Here is a 25323-nt window from a genome sequence, read left to right on the forward strand (position 1 = left end):
AATTCCTGTGTAAAAGCACATGCGTGAAAGAAGCCAGTGAGTACTGTGTCTGTCCTGGTTTGACTGCTAGATGAGTCATTTTCTAGAGCAGGGACAGGACGAGGGGGTGAAGTGCTAGCTGAGAGCGACGCTAAAATGCACATTTCAAAAGGTCATCAGAAGCCAGTGAAAGTTGCCAGAACTGTCTTTGCTACTGGTCATTAATGAAGGCCATTATGAAAGACTGCAGGACTGGAATAAGCACAATAAATGTGCACAAAGCTGAAGGATGCTTTAATACAGCTGGGCTTTTACAGCACCAATGTGTTGTGGCATGTGCTTTCTCTCCAAGGGTCAACACTTTGCTGATCACAGTTCCCGAGAATAGGATCTGTGTCTCCAGTTTCAGTTCTGTCACAATGCTGTCTGGCCAAATTTGGCCAGCTGAAAGTAAACTTAAAAAACAAAGATGATTTTAAATAGATCCACAAATCCACACTGAGCTACACACTGTTTTCCAGCCTGAAAGTAACCCAAACAATGTAGTGCAATAGTTCTCTTCAAACTAAGCTTAGAGATCAGAGGGGATAATACACTGACAATGGCCCCATTACCATCCTGCCAACTGTTTAACATGGACCTCTTAGAGAGAGACCCTTAGCCACCAGCAGGGGGATAGAGGACATTTCAAACTAGGCCAGTAGTGTGAGGAATGTGGCCTGAAGAGCACAGGAATGGGAGCAGATACAGCACTCAATCAACAGATTGCCGACAAGACAAATGGATTTGCTTCGCAATCAGCAATGGATTGTGAGGATTAGGGCATCTAGCAGGCAGACAGCAGGACTTGTACATCCACACAGAGTGGAACCATGATTTAGCCCTTAGAACTCAGTGTTATCGCTAGGGTAAAACAAAACATGCAATTTTTTTTATCGATTATTTCACACAAGTGGTGATATTATACCATGATGAAAATTTGATGAGCTATTGCTGTGTGGAAACAAAAGACAATATGTTATATATTTGCCATGTAGTTGTCATTTACTCACAAAAAAATGGATAAAAGTCAGAAGTGAACCTGCTGACTTAAGAGTTAAAGCTTAAACTTTCTGAAATAAATTTATATATTCTGATCTAAAATAAAGAACACAAAAAGGCAGTAAGGTAAAAGTTGTGGTTGCAGTATGATGTCTTTTTAATTTGACCACAAAACTATAATTAATCCATTGAAAAAGAACAGAATTGCCAATGTCACACAAAATGTACAGTTTTACCGTTTACAGTTTGTGATCACGTAAGTTAGCCTGATGCCATCTTATCCTAAGTCAATTACCCTACTGCTGCATTCACACGTTGGTTGTAGATGGTCAATGGTAAACCAGGTATTCTATTGTTTTCAACAGAATGGAAAATATGTGATGACTGCCAGCAGCAATGAGCGACTGACTGCAGCAGTAAGCAGAACGCTCTGTGAAGAATTACAATTTCCAACTTTTGCAGTCGACTGCCACAATGAAATAAACTGGATGTTTATTTTTTTGAGAGCCATGAATGCTAAACATCACACTGGTGAATTACAGATGAACCCAGTATTACACAACAAAAAAAATAAGACTACAGCGCATCCTCCTGCCCTTTTCCACCTTAAATAAACACTCTACACTGCTAAAGATCTCCTCTGAAAATCATCCATTTTCGGAAGTGACGCAGTCAGGCTATCAATGTTTACAATGCTACATGCTGCTGTCAGTCAGGCACCGCTATGAGACAAGGAACAACTATAATGAATGCAGCATAAGGCTCATTTTTCCTGATATATGAGAGCTAAGACATGCTTTTACCCATGTTTTTCTAATGATCTGGCGCTGTTTTGTCTGGCGTCTAGTCTAACGTGTCACCCATACATATATGGATATCTCTGAAAACTTTTTTTGTGTGTGTTTTGGCCTGAAAACTGAATTTTTGATAACTGACAAAGGATGTTTCTGAAAATGCTCTGCAGAGTGAAGAGATTTGGTGTGGATGGGCAAAACACATCTTTTTGAAAATGCTGAATTATAACTTGTGCATATATGTGGGTGTTTTCACTGAGCAAGCAGAGCTCTGTCTAAAAAATGACTGATGCTTCTACATGCTGACATGTTTATAATTGAATCTGGCTTTCCTTTTTCATTTAACCACAAAGTGGAGGCGTCACAATGTACTGTTCTGTTTTGTTCTGTTCTCATAGCTGTCAATGTGAGAGCAAATACTAAAAATATCTCAATGATTCTAAAGATATATGACTTGATTAACCAAAGTCCGATTCAAAATAAATACTAACTCCATAATTCAAATGGGGTGAAAAGAAAGAGAAACTTGGCTGCTCTGTCTGATCAAGACTGCGTGGACATTTCAGATATGGTGGTGCAGCTATGGCAGCATAAAAAACCCAATGGCAAGAGGTAGTCACATGGTCAAGAAAACCTTTGTTTCTGTTTTGCAGCAGCCTCTACATTTTTCACAGTATGCTCAACACGTACTTCTCGAGGTGAAAGACGTCATATTTTATGGAGTTTTTGATTCAGTTTTGCATTTTTGTGTGGACATAGAGATTTTCAAAAACACTGCAGGTGTGGACAAAGAGGTCGGAAATATGGTCGGAAAAAAGCGGAAATTGGTCGGAAAAACAATGCTTTTAAAAATATCTATATACATGTCGACGAGGTCCAGACACTGTGGTCTGCAAATATCCTTAACATATGCACGTTTTTGTACAGGCACTGTAATTGCCTGCCACACTGAGAGCATTCACTATGCAGCTTTATTTCTAGAACAATTTAATCTATCTTAGGCAAAGTATTAATGTAGGACAGCACATCACCTAACATTTTTCCAAGTTCAGTTATGTTCACCTGTGGGAGTACTGCTGTTTAGCTATGGTTTGCATGAAATAAATAGATCAATAAATAAGGACTGGTTTCTTAAAGCAGCAGTTAACAAGGTTTTAACCGTGACAGGGGACTGTGGCCTCAATGAAAGGACAGCATTGGAATAAAGATGAAGAGCTCTTTTCAACAGATCTGAGGTGAACAACAGTGAACAGGGCGATGCTTTGCAAGAGAATGTGGATTTTACCCAGTGTCCCAGTTGCGCTCCAGGAGGTTGATCAGAGTTTGCCTCTGCTGGAGTTTGATGTGGGTGGGTAGCTGAACTGCCGTGGCAAGAGAGTGGAACTCCTCACACTGCTGATCCTCAATGACATAAACTCCATCTGCAGGCTTAGGCCAAAGCTTGCCTTCCGCAGCCCACGGGCTAGAAGACTGAGAGACAGAGAGAGAGAGAGGGAGAGAGAGAGAGGATAATGTAAAATGATAAATAGAAATTGGCAAAGGAACAATCATTAGAGAACCTGGTGTATCATTTAACCCGTTAACTCCTACAAAAACCACCAGTGAACCTATACAAACATTGCTTATATGCAGTGTTTATTTTGGAAAATATTAGTAAATACCTGCATGTACCTTTCCATCAATGAATGCAGGGTATGTCTCCCTAAAACGGAGCATTTCATATCAAATCACTCTAACTGAACACTACCTGACAGGAATAACTACACAGCTGACAACACACAATGAGAATGTGTGATATTTCAGGATAGATTTGTAACACTGGCCTGGAGTGGCTTCTCTATTTTTCTATTATCTTTATCTAGCACTTTCTTTTGTTGTTCCCATTACAACTGAGAGTTAATGCTGACCCAGTATTGCTTCAGCTTCACTCCAGAGTCTAAAGAATAGCAAAATGCTATAAAATACACTATTAGCAATGATTACTAGACTGCAGCTCAAGTTAAATCCAAAGCCATGGTTTTGGGATAAAGCATGATAGGGAATCGGTAGCAGTGGGATTAAGGTGCAAAAGCAGTCTTAAATCCATCTACTGCACTGTATGAGCTCCTCACTGCAAGCAATGATTGTGTGCTGAGTAGCATTAAAGAGGAGTGCAGAATACAGCATCTCTCAAAGCTCTTCTAACAGGCAAAAGCAGCCTGATAAATACACCACAGGAATGTGGGTCAAAACCAACATGTACAACAATTCCAGCATATCTGAAAAATATCATTTCAGCCAGCATTTCTACCCTTTTGTCTCCTTCAGACTGAAACCATAACAGACCATGAACACAACTGCTGGCTTTGGAACACTAGGTCATTCATTTGGTAACACAAAATGCACACTGAAACTAAATGAGCTGCACACAGTGGGCAGTAATGACCAACTGGATTACGTGTGCGGTCACTGTCTGACACAGTTAATGCTGTATTTGAGCCCTGGATTGGCAGTGCTCTCAGTTTAACTAGTCACTGTTCTGGCTGCACTTGCTCAGAACTGTGTGTGCTGTCCTTTGGTGGTTTACTTGGGCAAAATGACTCATGGCCATACATTTCACATTTCAAGTATTTATGTGAGCAAGTTTAACACTAAGGCCGCTGGACGCCATCACTGTAAATGTTATTACAGCCTTTTAAATGAAGAAAATTGCTTTTAATCCTTTTAGGTCCTCCATGATATACAGATTCTGAAATGTCTCTTCATGTGTTTTATTTCATCTCACTTGTAGCACACTGGAACAAGAATAGAAATTGTGCTCAGAAGGGTAGATTCTAATGTCTTCACATGTAGAAGAGGAGATACTGTGAATATTTGAACAGTTACCACTGTACAGTACTGTGCAAAAGCCTTTGGCACCCAAGATACATTTTCAAAATCTATTTATTTGTGTAGTATGTGTTTATTTGCAGAGAAAAGTGTTAATATTTGAATTAAAAAAATGTATAGAATATTAATGAATTATATATACACTGCTCAAAAAAATAAAGGGAACACTCAAATAACACATCCTAGATCTGAATGAATGAAATATTCTCATTGAATACTTTGTTCTGTACAAAGTTGAATGTGCTGACAACAAAATCACACAAAAAATCATCAATGGAAATCATATTTATTAACCAATGGAGACCTGGATTTGGAGTCACACACAAAACACACTACAGGCTGATCCAACTTTGATGTGATGTCCTTAAAACAAGTCAAAATGAGGCTCAGTATTGTGTGTGGCTTCCATGTGCCTGTATGACCTCCCTAAAACGCCTGGGCATGCTCCTGATGAGGTGGTGGATGGTCTCCTGAGGGATCTCCTCCCAGACCTGGACTAAAGCATCCGCCAAATCCTGGACATTCTGTGGTGCAACCTGGCGCTGGTGGATGGAGCGAGACATGATGTCCCAGATGTGCTCAATCGGATTCAGGTCTGGGGAACGGCCGGGCCAGTCCATAGCTTCAATGCCTTCATCTTGCAGGAACTGCTGACACACTCCAGCCACATGAGGTCTAGCATTGTCCAGCATTAGGAGGAACCCAGGGCCAACTGCACCAGCATATGGTCCCACAAGGGGTCTGAGGATCTCATCTTGGTACCTAGTGGCAGTCAGGCTACCTCTGGCGAGCACATGGAGGGCTGTGCGGCCCTCCAAAGAAATGCCACCCCACACCATTACTGACCCACTGCCAAATTGGTCATGCTGAAGGATGTTGCAGGCAGCAGATCGCTCTCCACGGCGTCTCCAGACTCTGTCATGTCTGTCACATGTGCTCAGTGTGAACCTGCTTTCATCTGTGAAGAGCACAGGGCGCCAGTGGCGAATTTGCCAATCCTGGTGTTCTCTGGCAAATGCCAAGCGTCCTGCACGGTGTTGGGCTGTGAGCACAACCCCCATCTGTGGACGTTGGGCCCTCATACCATCCTCATGGAGTCGGTTTCTAACCGTTAGTGCAGACACATGCACATTTGTGGCCTGCTGGAGGTCATTTTGCAGGGCTCTGGCAGTGCTCCTCCTGTACCTCCTTGCACAAAGGTGGAGGTAGCGGTCCTGCTGCTGGATTGTTGCCCTCCTACGGCCTCCTCCACATCTCCTGGTGTACTGGCCTGTCTCCTGGTAGCACCTCCTGTGTCTGGACACTACACTGACAGACACAGCAAACCTTCTTGCCACAGCTCGCATTGATGTGCCATCCTGGATGAGCTGCACTACCTGAGCCACTTGTGTGGGTTGTAGAGTCCGTCTCATGCTACCACGAGTGTGAAAGCACCACCAACATTCAAAAGTGACCAAAACATCAGCCAGAAAGCGGAAAGGTACTGAGAAGTGGTCTGTGGTCCCCACCTGCAGAACCACTCCTTTATTGAGTGCGTCTTGCTAATTGCCAATAATTTCCACCTGTTGTCTGTTCCATTTGCACAACAGCTGTGAAATTGATTGTCAATCAGTGTTGCTTCCTAAGTGGACAGTTTGATTTCACAGAAGTTTGATTTACTTGGAGTTATATTGTGTTGTTTAAGTGTTCCCTTTATTTTTTTGAGCAGTGTACATGAAAATTCTGTCCTGATTAACTATCAGTATTGCTTTACAGAATGACACAGCACCATCTCTGGTACCACACCAGTTTTAAATGATCTCTACATGGCCATTGACAGCATTGTGCTGCCATTTTTATTGATTTATCAAAAGCGTTTGATACAGTTGATCACACTCCTCTTCTAAGGAACTTACATAAGATTGGCTTTGATACACATGGACTAAAATGGACCCAAAATTACCTTTCAGACAGATAATAATGCATAGCACTAAGTAATTACAAATCAGATTTCTTGAGTATATCCAAAGGAGTACCACAAGGTTCAAATTTGGGCCCAGTTTTATTCAATATATATGTTATTGAACTTGCTGCCTCTGCCTCAGACTGCAAAGTACACCTGCATGCAGATGACATGGTTTTATACTGTTCAGCTGACTCTGTTTATGCTGTAATAAGAAAACTGCAATGCTCATTTAAAGCTCTACAGGTTGCTTTGCATAAACACAAACTGGTTTTAAATGGTAAGAAAACTAAGTTCATGCTATTTTCCAGATCAACTAATACAGATTTTAATTCTGTAAATATCACTACCCTGACAGGATCCAACATCAAGAAAGTGACACAGTATAAATACCTTGGCCTATGGCTGGATGATAATCCCCATATTTATAAAGTGGTTAGCAAATGTAGGCAGAAGCTTGGTTATCCATATAGAAATAAATCCTGTTTCGCCATGTATGCTAGAAAAAGAATTGTTGACGCAACCTTACTATCTGTCACGTATTGCAGTGATGTGATTTACAAACACGCATCTGCCAGCTCCCTCAAACCACTGGACTCAGTCTATCACTTGGCACTGAGGGTCATCACTGGAGACCCTTATAATACTCATCACTGCAGACTGTATGAAAAAGTTGGCTGGCCCTCACTACCTACACAGCGGGAAACACACTGGTGATTATCTGTAAATAATGCTATTTATCAGACTTGATCCAGAGGCTGGATCACATGCCAGGTACAAAGGATTTTTACTGAACTGGGAAAATCTGCTTTTAGTTACAGAGAACCAGTGAACTGGAACTTGGTGTCACTAGGTCATTTAAACCTCTACTCTCTAACCACCTCCACTCTGCCTGCAACTGTTTTACCTGATTTTTTACCATTTTTATGTTATTTTCATTATTTTATTATTTATTTGCTATTTTATATACTATTATTCATATTCTTACTCATTCTTATTTTAACTATTATTGTTTTATTAACTTGTCATTTTAATAAATTTGTTTATTAGTATTTTTAATCTTATCTTCCGCTTGCTTTATTTTGAATTGATTTAATTAACCTTTACATCTTTTATTATATTTTATGTATTTTTATTACTATTAATGTTTCACTTTTTATACTTACCTGATCTGAGTCTTCATTTATTAAATTTACTTTTATCATTTGATGTATTCTTATACATTATCAATCCCTTACTCTGTATTAACTTGGCAACATTGTAAATGAGGGGCACCCTCAACATTCTCCGAGACCAAATAAGGGTTGATTATATATATATATTTATATATATATATATATATATATATATATATATATATATATATATATATATATATATATCTCAACCCTTATTTGTGTATATATATATATATATATATATATATATATATACACACAAACACACAAACACACACACACACACAAACACACACACATACATAAAGTGAAATGCCAATAACATTTGTATTAAAAAGCCCATATCCTTTCCCATATGCTCAGGCATAATGCTTGCCTACAAAGCCAAAAATGGACCAGCCCCTACCTACTTGATGGCAATGGTGAAATCTCGAACTGTACCACGAGCCCTTCGAGCTTCGAGTACAGCTCGGCTTGACCCGCCATCCTTCAAGGTGCACGGAAGACAAGCGTTGAGAATGTTCTCTGTACTGGCACCCAGGTGGTGGAATGAACTCCCACTGAGTCTCTTGCTGTCTTCAAACGTAGACTGAAGACTCATCTCTTTACACAGCACTTAAATGAGCATTGAATTATAAGCTGCACTTATTTTATTGTACTGCACTCTGTATTATAGTTTATTGTATTGTAGTTTATTGTATTGTATCTTACTGTTATTGTATTGCATTGAATGGCACAGAGTTCTGCGTTCAACTCTGTTTCTTTTTCTCTTGGTGTCTGCAGTGACATTTGTTTCTAGCAGTATCTGAGCTCAGGACTGTCTTTTTCTCTAAGCTATTGGTAACTAGCAAAGATACTTTCTCTAGATTGACAAAGCACTTCTTGTAAGTCGCTTTGGATAAGAGTGTCTGCTAAATGCTGTAAATGTAAATATCCCATATGTCTTTCATATGTTTAAAGTTTGAGAAGCTTTACCTAAAATAGTCATAATTCATTTTTATATGACAATTTTCCAACCTCTGTCTATCCCTTAGAATTCAACAGACTGTTTAGTGACTGTACCTCTAAGACCGATATATGTAAAGCAACTCTGTTGGCTGTGCTGTACTGTGCCTAATTAAAAAAAACAGTCTGGGCTAAAACACTCCTTATAATATCTGGTTTTGCAGCTTGGTTTCCATATATGGACTGTATGAACTAAAGAGTGAACAGTACATTTAGAGTCTTTAACTACCATAAAAATAAATTAGAAAATCAGTTTTCCATGACACCAGCCCTTTAATATCACTCACCATTGCCATTATGTTATATTATTGAAGTAGAAAGACAGAACCTAAATCAACATAAAGCACAGGATTAAATACTTTACACATTACTCAGGTCTAGAAAGTCAAATTTGAAAATAATACTAAATGATTTAAGGACACCTGGCTGCACTTTCTACAATGTATTGAAAGCTAATGACTATTCTCCTGTCACAAAATAATGCATAAAATATATTAAATTTGACAATTTTTCCCATCATGGCCACAATGATGTTCCCAAATCCAGTTCCCAATAGTAATTCCATTGTGTAATACCTGATATACAGCTTTTTGCTTTACCATTCAAACTGTTTTGTAATCAGTTTCATCTAAAAAATGATGAGGGTAAAAAAGAAAGGTGAGGTGGTGGAGGTATGGCCAAGGTATACTGGACTGGGTTGCAATAACACAAAAAAAGAAAAAGAAAAAATACAATAATAACTCTACACTTCTAAGGGTTAATGGCTAAGGCAGGAAATGCCCTGATTGGTCACGGTCACTGACGTGATTAGTGTTCACACACTGTCCTCTAAAGAGGGGTCTTCACCCCCCCCCTCCTCACTCATTTGCTCTCAGAGCAGTAAAGTGTCAGAGAGACAAAAGTGAATGCTGGAATGCTTCATTAGGCTTTGGCCCATTCAGAACTCTTACTGACACGCGAGGATCTGCCTGACCAGCCCTGCTCTCACACTCACACACACATTCAGGACAAACTGCCTCTGCGAGCCGCAGCATTCTCTTACCAGCTCTGTGCTCGTGAGAGTGCGTCGCTCCTTCCTGAAGATGAGCAGGTCCCTCACCCCCAGTTCACTAAACAGCTCCCTCCAACCAGACACGTCGCCATCAGACCGCAGGTAGCATGGGTCCAGCAGCACCCAGTCCACTCCTGGACGAGACAGAGGAACATAACAGAAATTAAGAAAAGGTTCTGTGCTTTGTAGCATTTTGATTAGCAGCATTAGTATAAGGTAATCAGGATTCAAATGCAGCACAGCGTACTTTTCTTTTAGCACAAACAAGAGCTGTTGACTGTTTAATTGTAATCACTGTATCATATTTTGCAATACTGATATCACAGTAGGGTGCAATATGCAAATGAGCCCTCTAACCAATCACAATGCTGTGAATGCTTTTAAAAGCTACTTCACAGATGTTACTAGATGAAATAGTTACAATTATGCTGCTTGATTATGGATGCCATCTGTACTAACCACATGTTTAATCACAAAGAGAGTATTATTGGTCCTGTTTAACTGGACATATTGCAGCACAGTATGTGGAACGCTGCACACAAATCACTGGACTCATTTTGATAGTATTTTTTTAATATGTGCACTACTTTATCTGTTTCAATGTATTAGATGTCAGGAAAAATAAATGTTGTAACATACTGTTTATTGTGAAAATATCCTGACGTACTGTAATACATTGTCATATTGTCCACCTCTAAGTGGAATTTACTTTTCAGGCAAGAACATTACAATTTTTTGGCCCTAATAAACTCCACAGTGACTTTACCAGTATGTTTTGAGTCACTGTACTGCTGCAAAACAATACAACCACGCAACAATATTTCACTTATGAGCAGGACTATGACAAAAATGGTGGAAAAAAAGAAGCAGAAAAAAGACAGGTGGACAAGAGGAGCACAACGGCCAGTACCAGCCAGGCCAGGGCTAGTGCGCTAGGTCAAGCATGCTAACACATTTTCCATCCCACATACACATGCAGTTATTACATAACTCTAAGTGCCCCCCATAATTTCATGCCTTTGTTAGGCTCCTACAAGGGGAAATGCGTGTGCTCTGATGAAGGGGCCACCCCCCCAAACATTTAGGTCCAATAAGAAGACCATCAGTAATCAATTATGTGGGACAGGATGAATGCAGACAGCGCATAAAGGCCACAAGCACTGCTTACTCATTCCGGATTTGCCCTGGGCTCAAGAGCTGCCGCTATTTCAGGCCAGCAGTTCTCTTGGTAAAGACTCAACCCTGGTTCTAAAAAGCTCTTGTCATGTTTATTTTTTCCCAACGAGATGGACCCACCCACACTGTAGCCAGACATAACTAAAGAGGTTCGTCCAGAGACAAGTAGTACGTAATAGAGGGAGAGGTGAACAGTGAATCAGAGTGCAGGACAATTTATGTTGCTATTTATATATTGATGGTTGTGGATATAGTCACAGTCAGTTCCATCATGCAGAGGATCATATGTAACTGAGTAGGAGTTTCTTTGTTTCACATGCAAGCACTGGATCAAAAGGAGGGTGTTTACCAGGAAGTTTGGTGGGCAGGTCGATGTTGTCATACTCTTTAGAGAACTGGACTTTGCTGTGGGAAGGGCAGAGGAAGCCCTTGTTGGTCAGGACAGGGATGGCGGCCCTCAGTGCCCTGTACTCCTGCTCTTGGGAGTGCTGTTTTATAAACACCAGGTAGCTGACAGTGATGTCCTTTGACTTTGCCTGTAGAGGGAGAGAATTGCGCAGCAGGAATTCAGATAGCTGTAAGGCCAGATGATGTTAATGTAATGTACTGCAACTTTACAACTGCATCCTGACTTGTGAGGGTGAATAAAATTTAACCCCTATAACTGTAGGTTTAGTGTTCAGTTATTAATCCTATTCTTGATTTTCTGAGTGAAAATAAGTTGACATCTTCTACAGTGAAGACATTCAAATATGGCATTGCTCTGGCATTGAAATTTCTATTTGGCATGAAATTTCTAGTTTTTTTGGAAAAAATAAAACATAAAATATAAAATGTGTGATAATCTTGGCACAGACCACATTTTATGTCTGTGCATAGTAATTGTCCATTAAAATGCGCAGAAGGGTGTTCTCTGTAGAGGATGTGTTTATTTTCACTATTTGAAAAGCCCAAACTTTTGCTTATTTTGCTTATGTGACCCTATGCATCGACATAACACATGACCTATTTTCTATTTGTTTGAAACACAGTGTTATGAATCTTAGACTATCCTGTATTTTCTCAAAACATGTTGAATAAGGCAATGTTTAAATTGTTCACTTAATTATTTGATTTATTTATGTTTTGGTACAGAGTGCAGAAATAATAAGCTGTAATTATTATTTGTAAGTCTTTGGCCAAAATCATATAAAAACTTGAGTACTTGTTCTTTACGTCTCTATTAAAAATAAAGGTGCCACAATGGGTTCTGTGTGTGATGCCATAGAAAGAGCACTTTTGGTTCCCTAAAGAGACTCTGAAAAGAGATTTGTGAGTCTAAAGAACCTTCTCATAATGTAAGGTTTCTATACCAATATAACAGTTCTTCCTAAAACCCTTCCTAGGTTCCTAAAACTTTTTAAATGGTTCTTCACACTCACACATCTCATTTTCAAAAATGGCTCTTTAAAGGACCATCCACTGAAAGGCTCTTAAAGATAAACATGTGGTTCCTATATGGCATCACTTTTCGGCACATCTTTTTAAGAGTGTTGATATTGGTTTGTTTACTTAGTATTTGCAAGCTTCACCTTTTTAAAGCTGCAGCCTAAACTACAACACATTTTATCAGCAAAAGCCTTAAAAAAGCCTTATTATTTAGGTAAATGAATAACTATCAATAAATATATTTATACTATTTTAATAATAACTGTAGATTAAGTGTCCATGTCAAGAATGTCTGGAAAATCGCATGAGGGAGCCCTTTAAATGATCAGACTACAAAAAATGTATTATTTTTTTGATATAATCATTATTCCAAGTATAACATGTGAGCAAAAGGAAAAGAATGTAGCATTGTGGCAAACATATAATGAGCAGTTTATAAACAACTATGAAACTAACATGCCGAGGGATGTAGTTACAAGACTGAGTAATAAAAGTATGGAACCACTGACAGTCCAACTCAGCATTTTCTGAAAATTATTCAGGACGAGAATCAGAACCATATTTTCTGCTTCTGCAGCATCCTTCAACATGAAAACAACTACAGAATGTCTAGGACGTGCTCTACCTTCCAGGCTGTGCTCTTCAGGGCAGGGTAGATGTGCTGCTGCAGCACCTGCTGCGGCTCCAGCTCATGCACCTGCAGTCTACGGAGCAGCTCCCGCACCTGTGAGTTCCCCAGCTCGTCCAGACAAGACAGCAGCCGCGGCTCCACAATGCTCAAGTCTTTATATAGAGCTCCTAGACCTGCAGTGGGTCAGAGCAAATAGAAAGGTGTGAGTGTTGACATGAGAATTTTATCCATTTTGTCTATGTTAATATTTGTATTTTTGAACAGCTTACAAATCTCTTGAATGAGGTACAACTTACACTGTTCAAATTTTTCTTCTTTTTGTTAAATATTTCTATATCACTGTTGTAATCAAATCTTGTACCTCCAAAATAGAAACTTTATAGAAGAAGAAATAAATATTCTTAACTTTGAGGCATGTTAATTGCAAGTCATTTTGCCAATTTTTATTGGCCTACTCATCATGAAATGTTCACACGATGCACAGGGCAGCTGATATTTTAGAATAGTACTGAAAAAAGAAAAAGGTAGCACTTTACAATAAGACTAACCTTATAAAGGGTGTACAACTGGTTGACAAATCATTGAGAAGTAATTACAACAGGTAAGATAAGTAACCGGCAAGATCTGAGCTTTGAAAGTATAGATGAATGTGGGATCACTATTTTGCAAGTGACAGGCCACTGCTGCCCTGTTTATTTATTCATGCTATTTAACTGCATTAGTTCTTTATAACATGTGCATCACCTAATTAAAAAAAAATAATTTAAAATTATTCATAAACTTTATATATGGGATGTCTTAAAATTTAAGTCATGAAGATTTCACTGCACTTATTGTGAGAGGAAATATTAGCTGCTTGGGTCCCAACATCTCAGGTCTAGAATGTATTTAAAATTACAGTATTATACATGATTTGTTTCATTTTTTTTTAAACAATGACTGTTTTTTTTAAATGCCTGGCAAATACTATTACAAGCTTGCAAATCTATGTATACCAATGACCACTCCAATCTCTAGTGAGCGTGCATGTTTTTTAGTGCACATGAGTGACTATGACCCACTTCCTCTGGCGCTTGTCTGATCTCTTTAGACCCTAACGCTGATGTTTAATTCATCCAACCCCCGCTTCAAACCAAGCTCCTCAGCTTCTCCCAACACGCAGGACTAGTGCTCTTCTATAGAACCTACTTTGGTTTTTTCCACCAGCACGTGGAACTGTCTCGTGGCTTTTTTCACAGCTTTGAGAACCAAACTCATGTTCTGCAAGCAGGTCCATAAGTATCGAGTAAACGTGAGCAATCTTTCCTCTCTTCTGCATAACAGACATGCCATATATCATTGCTGTCCACTGACAAACGTGTATCATGATGATTGGACCAACAGAAATGGTCCAAAAATGCTTGGAATAAAAACTTTTTACATTAACTTACATTGAAAGTAAAGAACATTTTGGCCTCTCCTGTAAAGTTACTATTTTGGAGATACTTGTTTTTCTTTGGACAACAACGATACACTGTATATGGGTACTTTATAACTTCAGTATGTGCATACATGTATATTATGAATTTTATGTATCTATCCATCCATCTATCCATCCATCCATCCTCAACCGCTTATCCGAGTCCGGGTCGTGGGGGCAGCAGCCTAAGCAAAGAGGCCCAGGCCTACCTCTCCCCCGCCACCTCCTCCAGCTCACCGGAGGGATACAGAGGCATTCCCAAAGACAGTCGGGAAATATAATCCCTCCAATGTGTCCTGGGTCTTCCCCAGGGTCTCCTCCCCGTCTGACATGTCTGGAACACCTCCCTAGGGAGGCGTCCAGAGGGCATCCTTACCAGATGCCCAAACCACCTCAACTGGCTATTCTCAACGTGGGGGAGAGAAGGGAGAGCCTGGCGACCATGTGGAGAAAGCTCATTTTGGCTGCTTGTTACTGCAGATGCCGCACCAATCCACCTGTCAAAATCTCGCTCCATCCTTCCTTCACTCGTGAACAAAATCCCAAAAATTTAAACTCTTCCACTTGGGGCAAGAATTCACTCCTGGTCCAGAGAGAGCCAGAGGTCCCGGCCTGATGATGCCAACAGGACCACATCATCCGCAAAAAGCAGATGTGAAATCCTGAGACCACCATACTGGACACCCTCCGCTGCTTGGCTGTTCCGAGAAATTCTGTCCATAAAAGTTATGAACAGAATCAGTGAAAACAGACAGCCCTGGCAGAGTCCAACCCTGACTGGAAAGCAATCTGACTTACTGCTGGCTATACGAATGAGCTCCTGCTCCGTTTGTACAGGGATTGAATGGACCGTAACAACAAGTCCCTCACCCCGTACTCCTGGAGCACTCCCCACAGGATCCCCCGAGGGACGCAGTCGAATGCCTTCTCCAAATCCACAAAACACATGGAGACTGGTTGGGCGAACTCCCACACACCCTCCAGGACCCTGGTGAGGATAAAAAGCTGGTCCAGTGTTTCTGCAAAACCCGCATTGTTCCTCTTGTAGCTGAGATTCGACTATCAGTCGGACTCTCTTCTCCAGGCAGGCTAAGAAGTGTGATCCCCCGATAGTTGGAACACACCCTCCGGTCCCCTTTCTTAAAAAGAGGGACCACCACCCCGGTCTGCCATTCCAGGGGGACCGCCCCAGATGTCCATGCAATGTTGCAGAGGCGTGTCAGCCAAGACAGCCCTACAACATCCAGAGCCCTCAGGAATTACGGGTGGACCTCATCCACCCCAGGTGCTCTCCCACCAAGGAGTTTTCCAACCACCTTGGCTACCTCAGCCTGAATGATGGACGGACCCTCGCTCGGATCTCCAAGCTCTGCCTCCTCTAGGGAAGGATCGGTGGTGGGATTGCGAAGATCCATGAAGTATTCCTTCCACCGTCCAATGATGTCCCCAGTTGAAGTCAGCAGCCCCCCAGCCCCACTGTATACAGTGTTGGACGGGAACCGCTTTCTTCTCCTGAGGCACCTGACGGTTTGCCAGAACCTTCTCGGTGCCTGTCGATAGTCTTTCTCTATGACCTCACCAAACTCCTCCCACACCCGAGTTTTTGCCTCAGCAACCGCGGAAGCCGCGACCCGTTTGGCCCTTTTGCCTCCAGAGTCCCACAAGCCAACCAGGCCCGATAGGACTCTTTCTTCAGCTTGACGACTTCCTTTACCCGAGGTGTCCACTAACGGGTTCAGGGATTGCCGCCAAAACAGGCACCTACAACCTTGCAGCCACAACTCTGATGTGCTGCATCGACAATGGAGGCACAGAACAGGGCCCACTCGGACTCGATGTCACCAGCCTCCCTCAGTATGCAGTCGAAGCTTTGTGAGATGTGGGAGTTGGAGATCTTTATGGTAGGTTCCTCTGCCAGACATTCCCAACAAACCGTCACAATTCGTTTGGGACCGCCAGGTCTGTCCAGTATTTTCACCCCCCCATCTGATCCAACTCACCACTAGGAGGTGATCAGTTGACAGTTCCGATCCTCTCTTCACCCAGGTTCCCAAAACACATGGTCACAAATCTGATGACACAACTATGAAGTCGATCAACGAACTGCGCCTAAGGTGTCCTGATGCCATGTGCACCTATGCACACCTTTGTGTTCGAACATGGTGTTTGCTATGGACAGACTGTGGCGAGCACAGAAATCCAATAACAAAACACCACTCAGGTTCAGATCGGAGAGGCTGTTCCTCCCAATCACGCCCTTCTAGGTCTCACTGTCATTGCCCACGTGAGCATTGAAGTCACCTAGCAATACAATGGAGTCCCCACAGGGGCATGTTCCAGTACCCCTCCAGGGTCTCCAAGAAGGCCGGGTACTCCAAACTGCCATTCAGTGCATAAGCACAGACAACAGTCGGAGCCTTTTCCCCGACCCGAAGGCACAGGGAAATAACCCTCTCATCCACTGGAGAAAACCCCAACATACCGGCACAGAGCCAGGGAGGTATGAGTAAGCCCACTCCTACCCGACGCCTCTCACCCTGGACAACTCCAGAATGGAATAAAGTCCAACCCCTCTCGAGAGAGTCTGTTCCAGAACCCCTGCCATGTGTCGAGGTGAGCCCAACTATATCTAGTTGGTATCTCTCAGCCTCATACACTAGCTTGGGCTCTTTCCCTGCCAGAGAGGTCACGTTCCATGTTCCGAGAGCCAGTTTCAATAGCCGAGGATCGGAACGCCAAGGCCCCCACCTTCAGCCGCCACCTGATCCACATTGCACTGGACCCCATAAGCAGACTCTCCCACAGGAGGTGGGTCTACAGGAGAGTGGTCCCATGTAGCTCATTCGGGCTGAGCCCGGCCGGGACCCATGGTTAAAGGCTGGCCACCAAGCGCTCACCAAAGAGCCCCTCCCCCAGGCCTGGCTCCAGGGTGAGGCTCCGGTAACCCTAATCTGGGTGAGGGAAACTGGGTCCTGATGTTATTTGTCATATGGGGTTTTTGGATCACCCTTTGTCTGCCCCATCACCTATGACCCGTTTGTCTTGGGTATCTAATTTTGCCTTTTACATATCTAATTTAATTAAATTATAAATTACATTTTCATAAAACCACCTGTACCAAGAGAAATCCCTTTAGGTTGACACATATGCAGCTTTGATATTTATAATGTAACTATATACTCATTGTTCATGTTGCTGTTTTTGTAGCTCCTTCATTCCTCTTACTCTCATTCAGCAAACTGTAACTGGAACTGTAGCTTTCCACTTTGCTGTTGCTTTTGTTAGTTTGCTGCTCGTTATTCATTATTCACCTGCAAGAACGATGTCCAGTGTAGACTGCTGCATTGTATTTTAGTAAATACACTAATTTGTGGCCCTGAAGTAGCTGAAAATAACTTTCCATCAAGTGAGTCATCAATGACACTTGCCATTTTAAATCTATATTTAAACGAGAGGGCTACAGTCACAGAGTCAGTCACAGCAACACACAATGAGCCAGCAGCTGGGTTAGGGGTGAAACTACCAATGGGTCAAAGAGTCAAACAAAAATTTGTGGCATTAATAATTTTTCATGTTGAGGCATTATTAACAAAGTAACTATACATAACAAATTTAAAGTCTTAGACTTTTTCAAAAACTTAGTTTTCATTTTTTTTTATATCTGGTAAAAACAGCCATTAAGTACTAATACTGTCACTAAACAATACTTCAGTATTGTTTTGGGGCAATACTTCAGTATTGGGGGCAGCCGTGGGCTTGGGGGGCAGCTGTGGGCTGGAGGTTAGGGAACCAGCCCACTGACTGGAAGGTTGTCGGTTCGATCCCCGTGGCTAACAGTCCATGACTGAAGTGCCCTTGAGCAAGGCACCTAACCCCCAATTGCTCCCCGGGAGCTATAGATAGGGATGCCCACTGCTCCGAGCAAGTGTGCTCACTGCCCATAGTGTGTGTGTGTTCACTAGTGTACATGTATGCAGTTGTTTCACTGCACGGATATGTTAAATGCAGAGGTCTAATTTCACGGTGTGCAAAACACAGTGACAAATGGTTGTAAATTCTAATTATAAAAAAAATTCAAGCTTTCATCTTTGAGAGAGATGAGGGAAAAAAAGCTCCTCTTCTGCTTCGTATCTGAAAATATCTGAAGTGTTTCTCTCCATCCTCTGTGAGAAGACAACTCAACACTATGAGCCTACTAGTCGTTACATAGAAAACGCATTAAAAAAGGAAGTAATAGAAAAAGAAAGAAGAAAATTTGTAAATCAAACAAAAAAGTGGCTGGTGTTCCCAGAACAATGGACTGACTACCCCAGTGTCCAGACCTCAACATTACTCAACTATGCCAGCGGGGCTTTAGTGGAGCGCTGTCTATGAGGTGGAGAGTTGGTTTCAGTGAGACAAGGGACTGATTAGTCTTGACATCCACCTGTGTGTAGTTGTCTCTGTGCCTACTAATACGCTTCTTTTTCACTCAGTGGCGGTCCCAAGATTGAGGAGGAGATATATAAGGCACAGAGGCAAGTCAATTTTGAAGGGACTGAAGACGACAGTCTTTATGTATGCTGTGAGCGATAGGCACAAAGCTCATGTTTGACTACTTTAATTTACAACGCCCTCAACAATCATTGGCACCCCTTGTTAAAAGACAGCACAATCTTCTATAATTAATTTCACCCATTTCATCCATTTCACAAGATGGGAGAATACAGCGAGAGGGATCTTCGACCATTCCTCTTTGCACAATCTCTCTAAATCGTCCAGAGTCCTGGATCCTCTCCTATGCACTCTCCTCTTCAACTCAACCCACAGGTTTTCACTTGGGTTGAGGTCTGGGGACTGAGATGGCCATTGGAGGAGCTTGATTTTGTGTCTGGTGAACCATTTTTGTGCATTTTTGGCCACATGTTCACATCATCTTGCTGAAAGACCTAGTGACAACCCATCTTCAGCTTACAGGCAGAGGCCACCAGATATTGATTTAAAATGTCCTAGTATTTTAAAGAGCTCATGATGCCATGCACCCTAACAAGGTTCTTGGGGCCTTTTGAAGAGAAACAGGCCCACACCATCACCGATCCTCCCCCATACTTCACAGCGGGCATGAGGTGCTTTTGCGCATACTCATTTTTTGTGTAACGCCAGACCCACTTACAATGTTTGTTGCCAAAAAGCTCTATCTTGGTCTCATCTGACCAAAGCACACGGTCCCAGTTGAAGTCCCAGTACCACTTAGAGTACTCCAGACGTTTAGGTTTATGCTTGTAAGTGAGAAAAGGCTTTTTTCATGCATGCCTCCCAAACAGCTTGTTGGCATGTAGATAGTGCCTGATGGTTGTTATGGAGACTTTGTGATCCCAAGATGCTACTCTTTGATGCATTTCTCTAACAGTGAGCTTTGGAGAACTTTTTACATCTCTTACTGTCCTGCTCACTGTGTGTGGTGGCAAGATAAACTTGCGTCCTCATCCAGGCTTGTTTGCCACTGTTCCAGTTGTTTTAAACTTCTTGATGATTCCTCTGACTGTAGATATGGGCAGGTGTAGGCACCTGGCTATTTTCTTGTAGCCATTGCCTGACTTATGAAGGTCGACACACATCTGCCTTACTTGAATGGTGTGTTCTCTTGTCTTTCCCATGTTGAAGAGTGGATAAGAGAAATAGGCCTCTGTGTCACGTCATATTTATACCCCAGGGAAACAGGAAGTGATGAATTACTAATTAAAGGTTGATACTCTGATCAACTTTATAAACTACAGTAGAAATGACAGAAATGCTTCAATTACATTTATTTTCTAGGAATTGTTTAGGGGTGCCAATAATTATGGAACAGGTGATTTTATGAAAGATAGTGATTTCTTTGTCAGGGATTTTTTATTCACTCGAGTTAAAGGTTACATTTTTCTAAAATTTTCAATGTGAGATTATGCTTCTGAAATAAAAATGTAATTTATTTTAAGGCTTTTAACCCATTTTAACGAGGGGTGCCAATAATTGTGGAGGCCACTGTATGTTATTAAGTAAACAGTACACTCCACACCTGCCTCTGCGGCTCTCCTTCCCCACGTTACCCAAGGGTCCCATATCAATGTGTTTGGGTTACTTGGATTGTGAGGAGAAAATGTGACCAAAAGTTCAAAACTGAACTTTTGAGGCAAAAACACAGATTTCTTTGAAAAACTGAAAGTTAAATACTTTACAGTTTGATGGCACATTTAGTTGTTAAGGTTTCTATAACATTTCCTGTTAAATTTAATTCATGTTGACACAACTGTACATTCTTACACATCTTGTGCTTATCCAAAAATCTCGGTTCTATTGGTGCTGAAGTTGAAGTATGTACAAATATGTAGCACTAACCTTTCAAAGAGCAGATGCATGATTTATTCATGGCTTATGTTCCATTTGAAGAAAAAAAACAAAACAAAACAAAAAAAACCCTGTTCTCCTGCAATTCAGTAAAAGCGATGACGCAGGTGGTATTTTGCACTACTAGTGCCCCCAGTGACTCACTGCATTCATTCAGGAGAGGTGCTCGAAATGAGGAGGAAGCGTCCTCTCTCTGCAGACAGGCTAGACAGAGGCTGTCTGACCAAAAGGAAGACAGTAAAGCCAGATAGGAAACAAAGCAGCCCTTCTGACTTCCACACCCTGCAGGAACTACTGATGCAAATGAGGAAGCCTGAGCTGAGTGAAAATGTGTCCTAGAGAATATGTTTTAACATACCTGTATAAGTTTTCTTCTTCTCGTTTAGAGGAAAGAACACACCCTCTGCACTGAGTGCCACCACACGACCGTCTGCCAGAGGGACCACAGGAACATCTCTGAGGGTCTGCAACAGATCATCCACCTCCCCATACTCCAACTCCAGAGCACGGAAATTACATGCCAGCAGCTTGGCCAGTTTCTGCAGGCCAGAGTCTGGAAAAGAAAAGAGAGTGATCTAATAATGAAGGCATGGTGAGGGATGAATAAAACCCTCATGAGTCACAGTCCTGTACTAATCACTCATGCAACACTGTGGGAGTACATTTAAATTAAAAACATACACTGCCCGTCAAGTTTGACACCTAGCATTTCAAGATGTTTTTCATGCAAATGAGCATGCTGTCTTTCTCTAATTTAACATTAAACATTTAAGGTCAACACAAAAAGTGTCCATTTTTGCCATTTTACATACTTTTCTCTATAAGTAACATGATTTCTCAATACTGTTGTTGCAACAAAATATAACAAAGACAAAAAAAAATCTTTCTATTAGGTTTTTAGGTTGTCACAGACTACCTTTTTAAATAGGAAAACATGATGAATACCTTACCCTACAATTGCCTTTTATTGGACCTTTTACTGTAGCTATTTAGCAATTACTAATTGCTAATAATGACAAACCCAGACCTTTATCTTGTTTGAAACAGCTTTGAGCCTAAAGCTTTCACTATGGGCTTTGAAGGCAATAGCAAAAATCTAATTTATATAATATTCCCCATGTAATTTTGGAGAAAAGAGAAGCATTAGGTATTAGAGTGCTAGCACTATATACTTGCATAGAGATGCTTTACTCCTATGCTACATCCTTCTAGATTTTGAAGGCAAAAAGTACCAGAAAACAAGATGTTACATGATGATACAAGATGATAATGTAGTTCCAATTTTAACAAACATGTAAATATGGTCTGTCCATGTGATGTTCATTTTTTTCTAAAGTTCATGCAGCTTATTAATGTAATTTGAAGAAAATGCATACTGTATTTTAGTTTTGGTGACTATTTATTAGCTCCATTAGCCTAGCAGGTCTAGTTCTAAACTACAGAAGTAAAATTCTGACATCAAACATGTCTTGGCAGCTGTTTAACTGCATTTGGGGTAAGTGGAATATCATGTAAATTAGATTTTTTTTTTGTGAAACAATTCCTTTAATAGTATATTGGGGGAAAAAAGGCTGTTATATTACAATTTAGGTAAAACCTCTTCACAGCGATGAAGACACTTTAAATGTGAAACTGCATACTGCAAAAGATAACCAACGTATTAGCACAAAATAAACTTTGTAGCCATTAAATTAAATAAAAAGCAAAACTGAGAAGATATTCTCACAGGGCCAGATGTGATTTCTCATGACACCAAGGAACGACCATGAGAAATTCTGGAACAAATTTCGGTGGGATAGTAGATTTATCAGAGTGGAAACAAAAAGAAAGTGAAATTTTAAAACCAATCTAATGTTTTGTGAAGGCAGTGACGTTGCACTCCCTGTCCAACAGACAACAACCACATCGTTGCTGCATAGATGGCTATCATGGCTGAAAAGTTCCCCTCAAAATATCGTAAATGAACCATTAAGATATGTATTACATGTAAAGAGGACACATTACATGCAGTTGAATTAAACATTATCTCTTGCAAGACAAAAACAGTTCCGTTACCTAACCTTAACATCTCCCTAGCTAGCCTGTGTTACTTGTTTTATCGCCTGTACTCTGGACGCTAGATGTTCACAGACCAGAAGAACTTGAGGGCAGGTTTTAGATGGGGCGTGCACCTGTCTGTGGCAGATTTTGCCACAGTCCAGTATCAAAAGTTCTCCCCAGATGCACATTCTTGTTATGGAAGAGTAAAAAAAAATATCTGCCAAAGAACAGAAGGTGACTCCAAACTTCAACAAGCAGTTCTACCTGATTGAAGATCTCCATGTTGTGTGAGGCTCCTGGCCATGGCGCAGATAACAGTGGTGATCTCAGGGGCCCTCAGCCGGTGGATGCCCAGAGCAGTGACGAGGGACTGGGACAGATTCAACTGTAGCGTGGGGTGCAAGTAGGACAGGTTCAGGTGCTTACACAGGTCCTCTCCTGCAATCACCTCCTGGATCAGAGGGTCCTGACACACAGCCACCTGGGAAGGTAGCCTGAACTCCACTCTGCCCTCTGAAAAGTCCAGGTGTTATTAGTGAGTGAAGATGCCCTTAATGATTAACATACTGACATAGCATATGCAGCAGCAAGGGAAATGCTAAGAACACACATATACGTAAGCTTGGAGATGGTGCAGTATTGGAGTGAAGAAGACTCACCGCTGTCCTCCTTGGCTGGCAGGAAGGCTTTACCCTTCAGTAGCTGGATGATTTGATTAGCTACAGGGTTGAAGAAGTCCAGGATTTCACTGGGCTGAGGGATGAACTGCAGGAAGTGGCAGAGCCCACGCAGCCCACTGAACTCCGGGTGTTTCTGTAATGTTTCAAGCACAGATGTGTATAAGATGAAGTTATCACGACAACCTTTACCATTACACTCAAATTCATACTTCTTCAATTCAGAATATTTTAATATTTAGTGCCACTTAGAAAACATGTCATTTAAATGGTTTTCTTAATGAACTAGTGAAATTCAACACTGGAGTTTCCAGTTTACAATCTTGCATATCTGTAGCTAATTCATTTTGATTTTTCAGCTTCATGATGGCTTGAATTATTGGCACTGTCACTTTTTGGTCCTCATGGCTCGAGACAACAGCAACTGCAAAAGCAAATGTCACATTTCCAATCAATTCTGAAATTTGTATTACCTCTCTTGTCTGTGAAATAATTAGGGCTGGCAGCATCAGTTATACTAGCAAACACTGTCACTGTCCAGTCGTGTACTGGTTGCACTATAAATCTGGAGAATAGTGATTTATTTGCATCTACATCATATGCCATTGTTTGCTTACATTGAAGACCTCCATGGCCTGCAGGAAGAGCTGAGGGATCTCAGAACGAAGCCACTGATTCCAAGAACTGTCTCTATCAACATCTTCTCTGGAAGAAGGAATGTCAAAATCTCCTATAGGGAAAAGGTGAGAAAGCAGCTACTTTAGACACTATTGATTTTTCCTGTCATTTATATCAATGATCTCCCATGAACGGTATGTCCACATTGCCCTGTGTTAACCAAGCACTTAAAGAAAAACATAGTCCATGCTTTTAATTCAATATATACTGCTATGTTGAAATGATTTTGATAAACAAAGGTTGTGTTCTGTGCTACACCTGTATCAGCAGCAACAGATAATGAGAGAGCCCATTCACACTGGGGCTCAATCACATTTCTTATTTTTATCCCTTGTTTTCGAGTGTCACCTTCCCCTTTGGAACTGAGTTAAAAGAGGAAGTGGTTGAAATCCTCCCCTATGAAATGGAACAACCATTTAAAAAAATAAAAAATAAATAAAAAAAATAAACTAAAAACAGCACTTAGCACTCAGAGCTACCATTTTTTAAAATTTTCACTAAATTTTCTCCCCAATTTAGACAAACTACCGCTCACACAACATCACCAGACAGTCGAAAACGGTTGGAGTAAAGCACCAACCGCCAGATCTGTTACATCAGCTAACAGACCCTTATGCTGACTAGCATCGCATTGAGCGCTGGGGAGAAGGGGGGCTATCCTACCCACCCAGAGAGAGCAAGGCCATTTTTGCTCTCTTAGACTCCTGGCCACGGATGGCTGTAGCAACACCAGGGATCAATGTGTATTTGGACACTCAGACACGGGACAGAAATTTGTTAAGTCATAGATAATAATACTGGCATACCATGGTATGTAAAAAATTATTACCATTATTCCACCCGACACCAATTAACACCAAAGATGTCTCAACAAATAAGTATTCTGCTTTGTGTTTTTACATGGCTTTTCCCCAACACAAGAAATAAAAGAGAACCCAGTTCACGTTCAGTTTGTTGCTATGTAAAAATATGATAAACAGATCGATCTGATCACTCAGAAAATGACTTGG

At 41.2% G+C, this 25323-nt stretch overlaps 1 protein-coding gene across 3 annotated transcripts in view; it reads right to left on the minus strand.

Annotated features, from left to right (window-relative positions):
• The window catches only part of wu:fj29h11 (protein NO VEIN), a 97073-nt gene that overhangs the window by 19590 nt on the left and 52160 nt on the right, over positions 1-25323 (minus strand). For all 3 annotated transcript variants that reach the window (XM_017686659.2, XM_017686661.2, XM_017686660.2), the window contains 8 exons: positions 24253-24365; positions 23618-23771; positions 23223-23471; positions 21277-21471; positions 13088-13266; positions 11384-11570; positions 9850-9992; positions 3100-3284 (listed from right to left, as the gene is read on the minus strand). In XM_017686659.2, the coding sequence (XP_017542148.1) occupies positions 3100-3284; positions 9850-9992; positions 11384-11570; positions 13088-13266; positions 21277-21471; positions 23223-23471; positions 23618-23771; positions 24253-24365 (1405 nt within the window). The remainder of the gene's footprint in view (positions 1-3099; positions 3285-9849; positions 9993-11383; positions 11571-13087; positions 13267-21276; positions 21472-23222; positions 23472-23617; positions 23772-24252; positions 24366-25323) is intronic.

The sequence above is a fragment of the Pygocentrus nattereri genome, chromosome 13 (assembly GCF_015220715.1).
Source record: "Pygocentrus nattereri isolate fPygNat1 chromosome 13, fPygNat1.pri, whole genome shotgun sequence".
In the NCBI taxonomy this organism is placed as follows: Eukaryota; Metazoa; Chordata; class Actinopteri; order Characiformes; family Serrasalmidae; genus Pygocentrus; species Pygocentrus nattereri.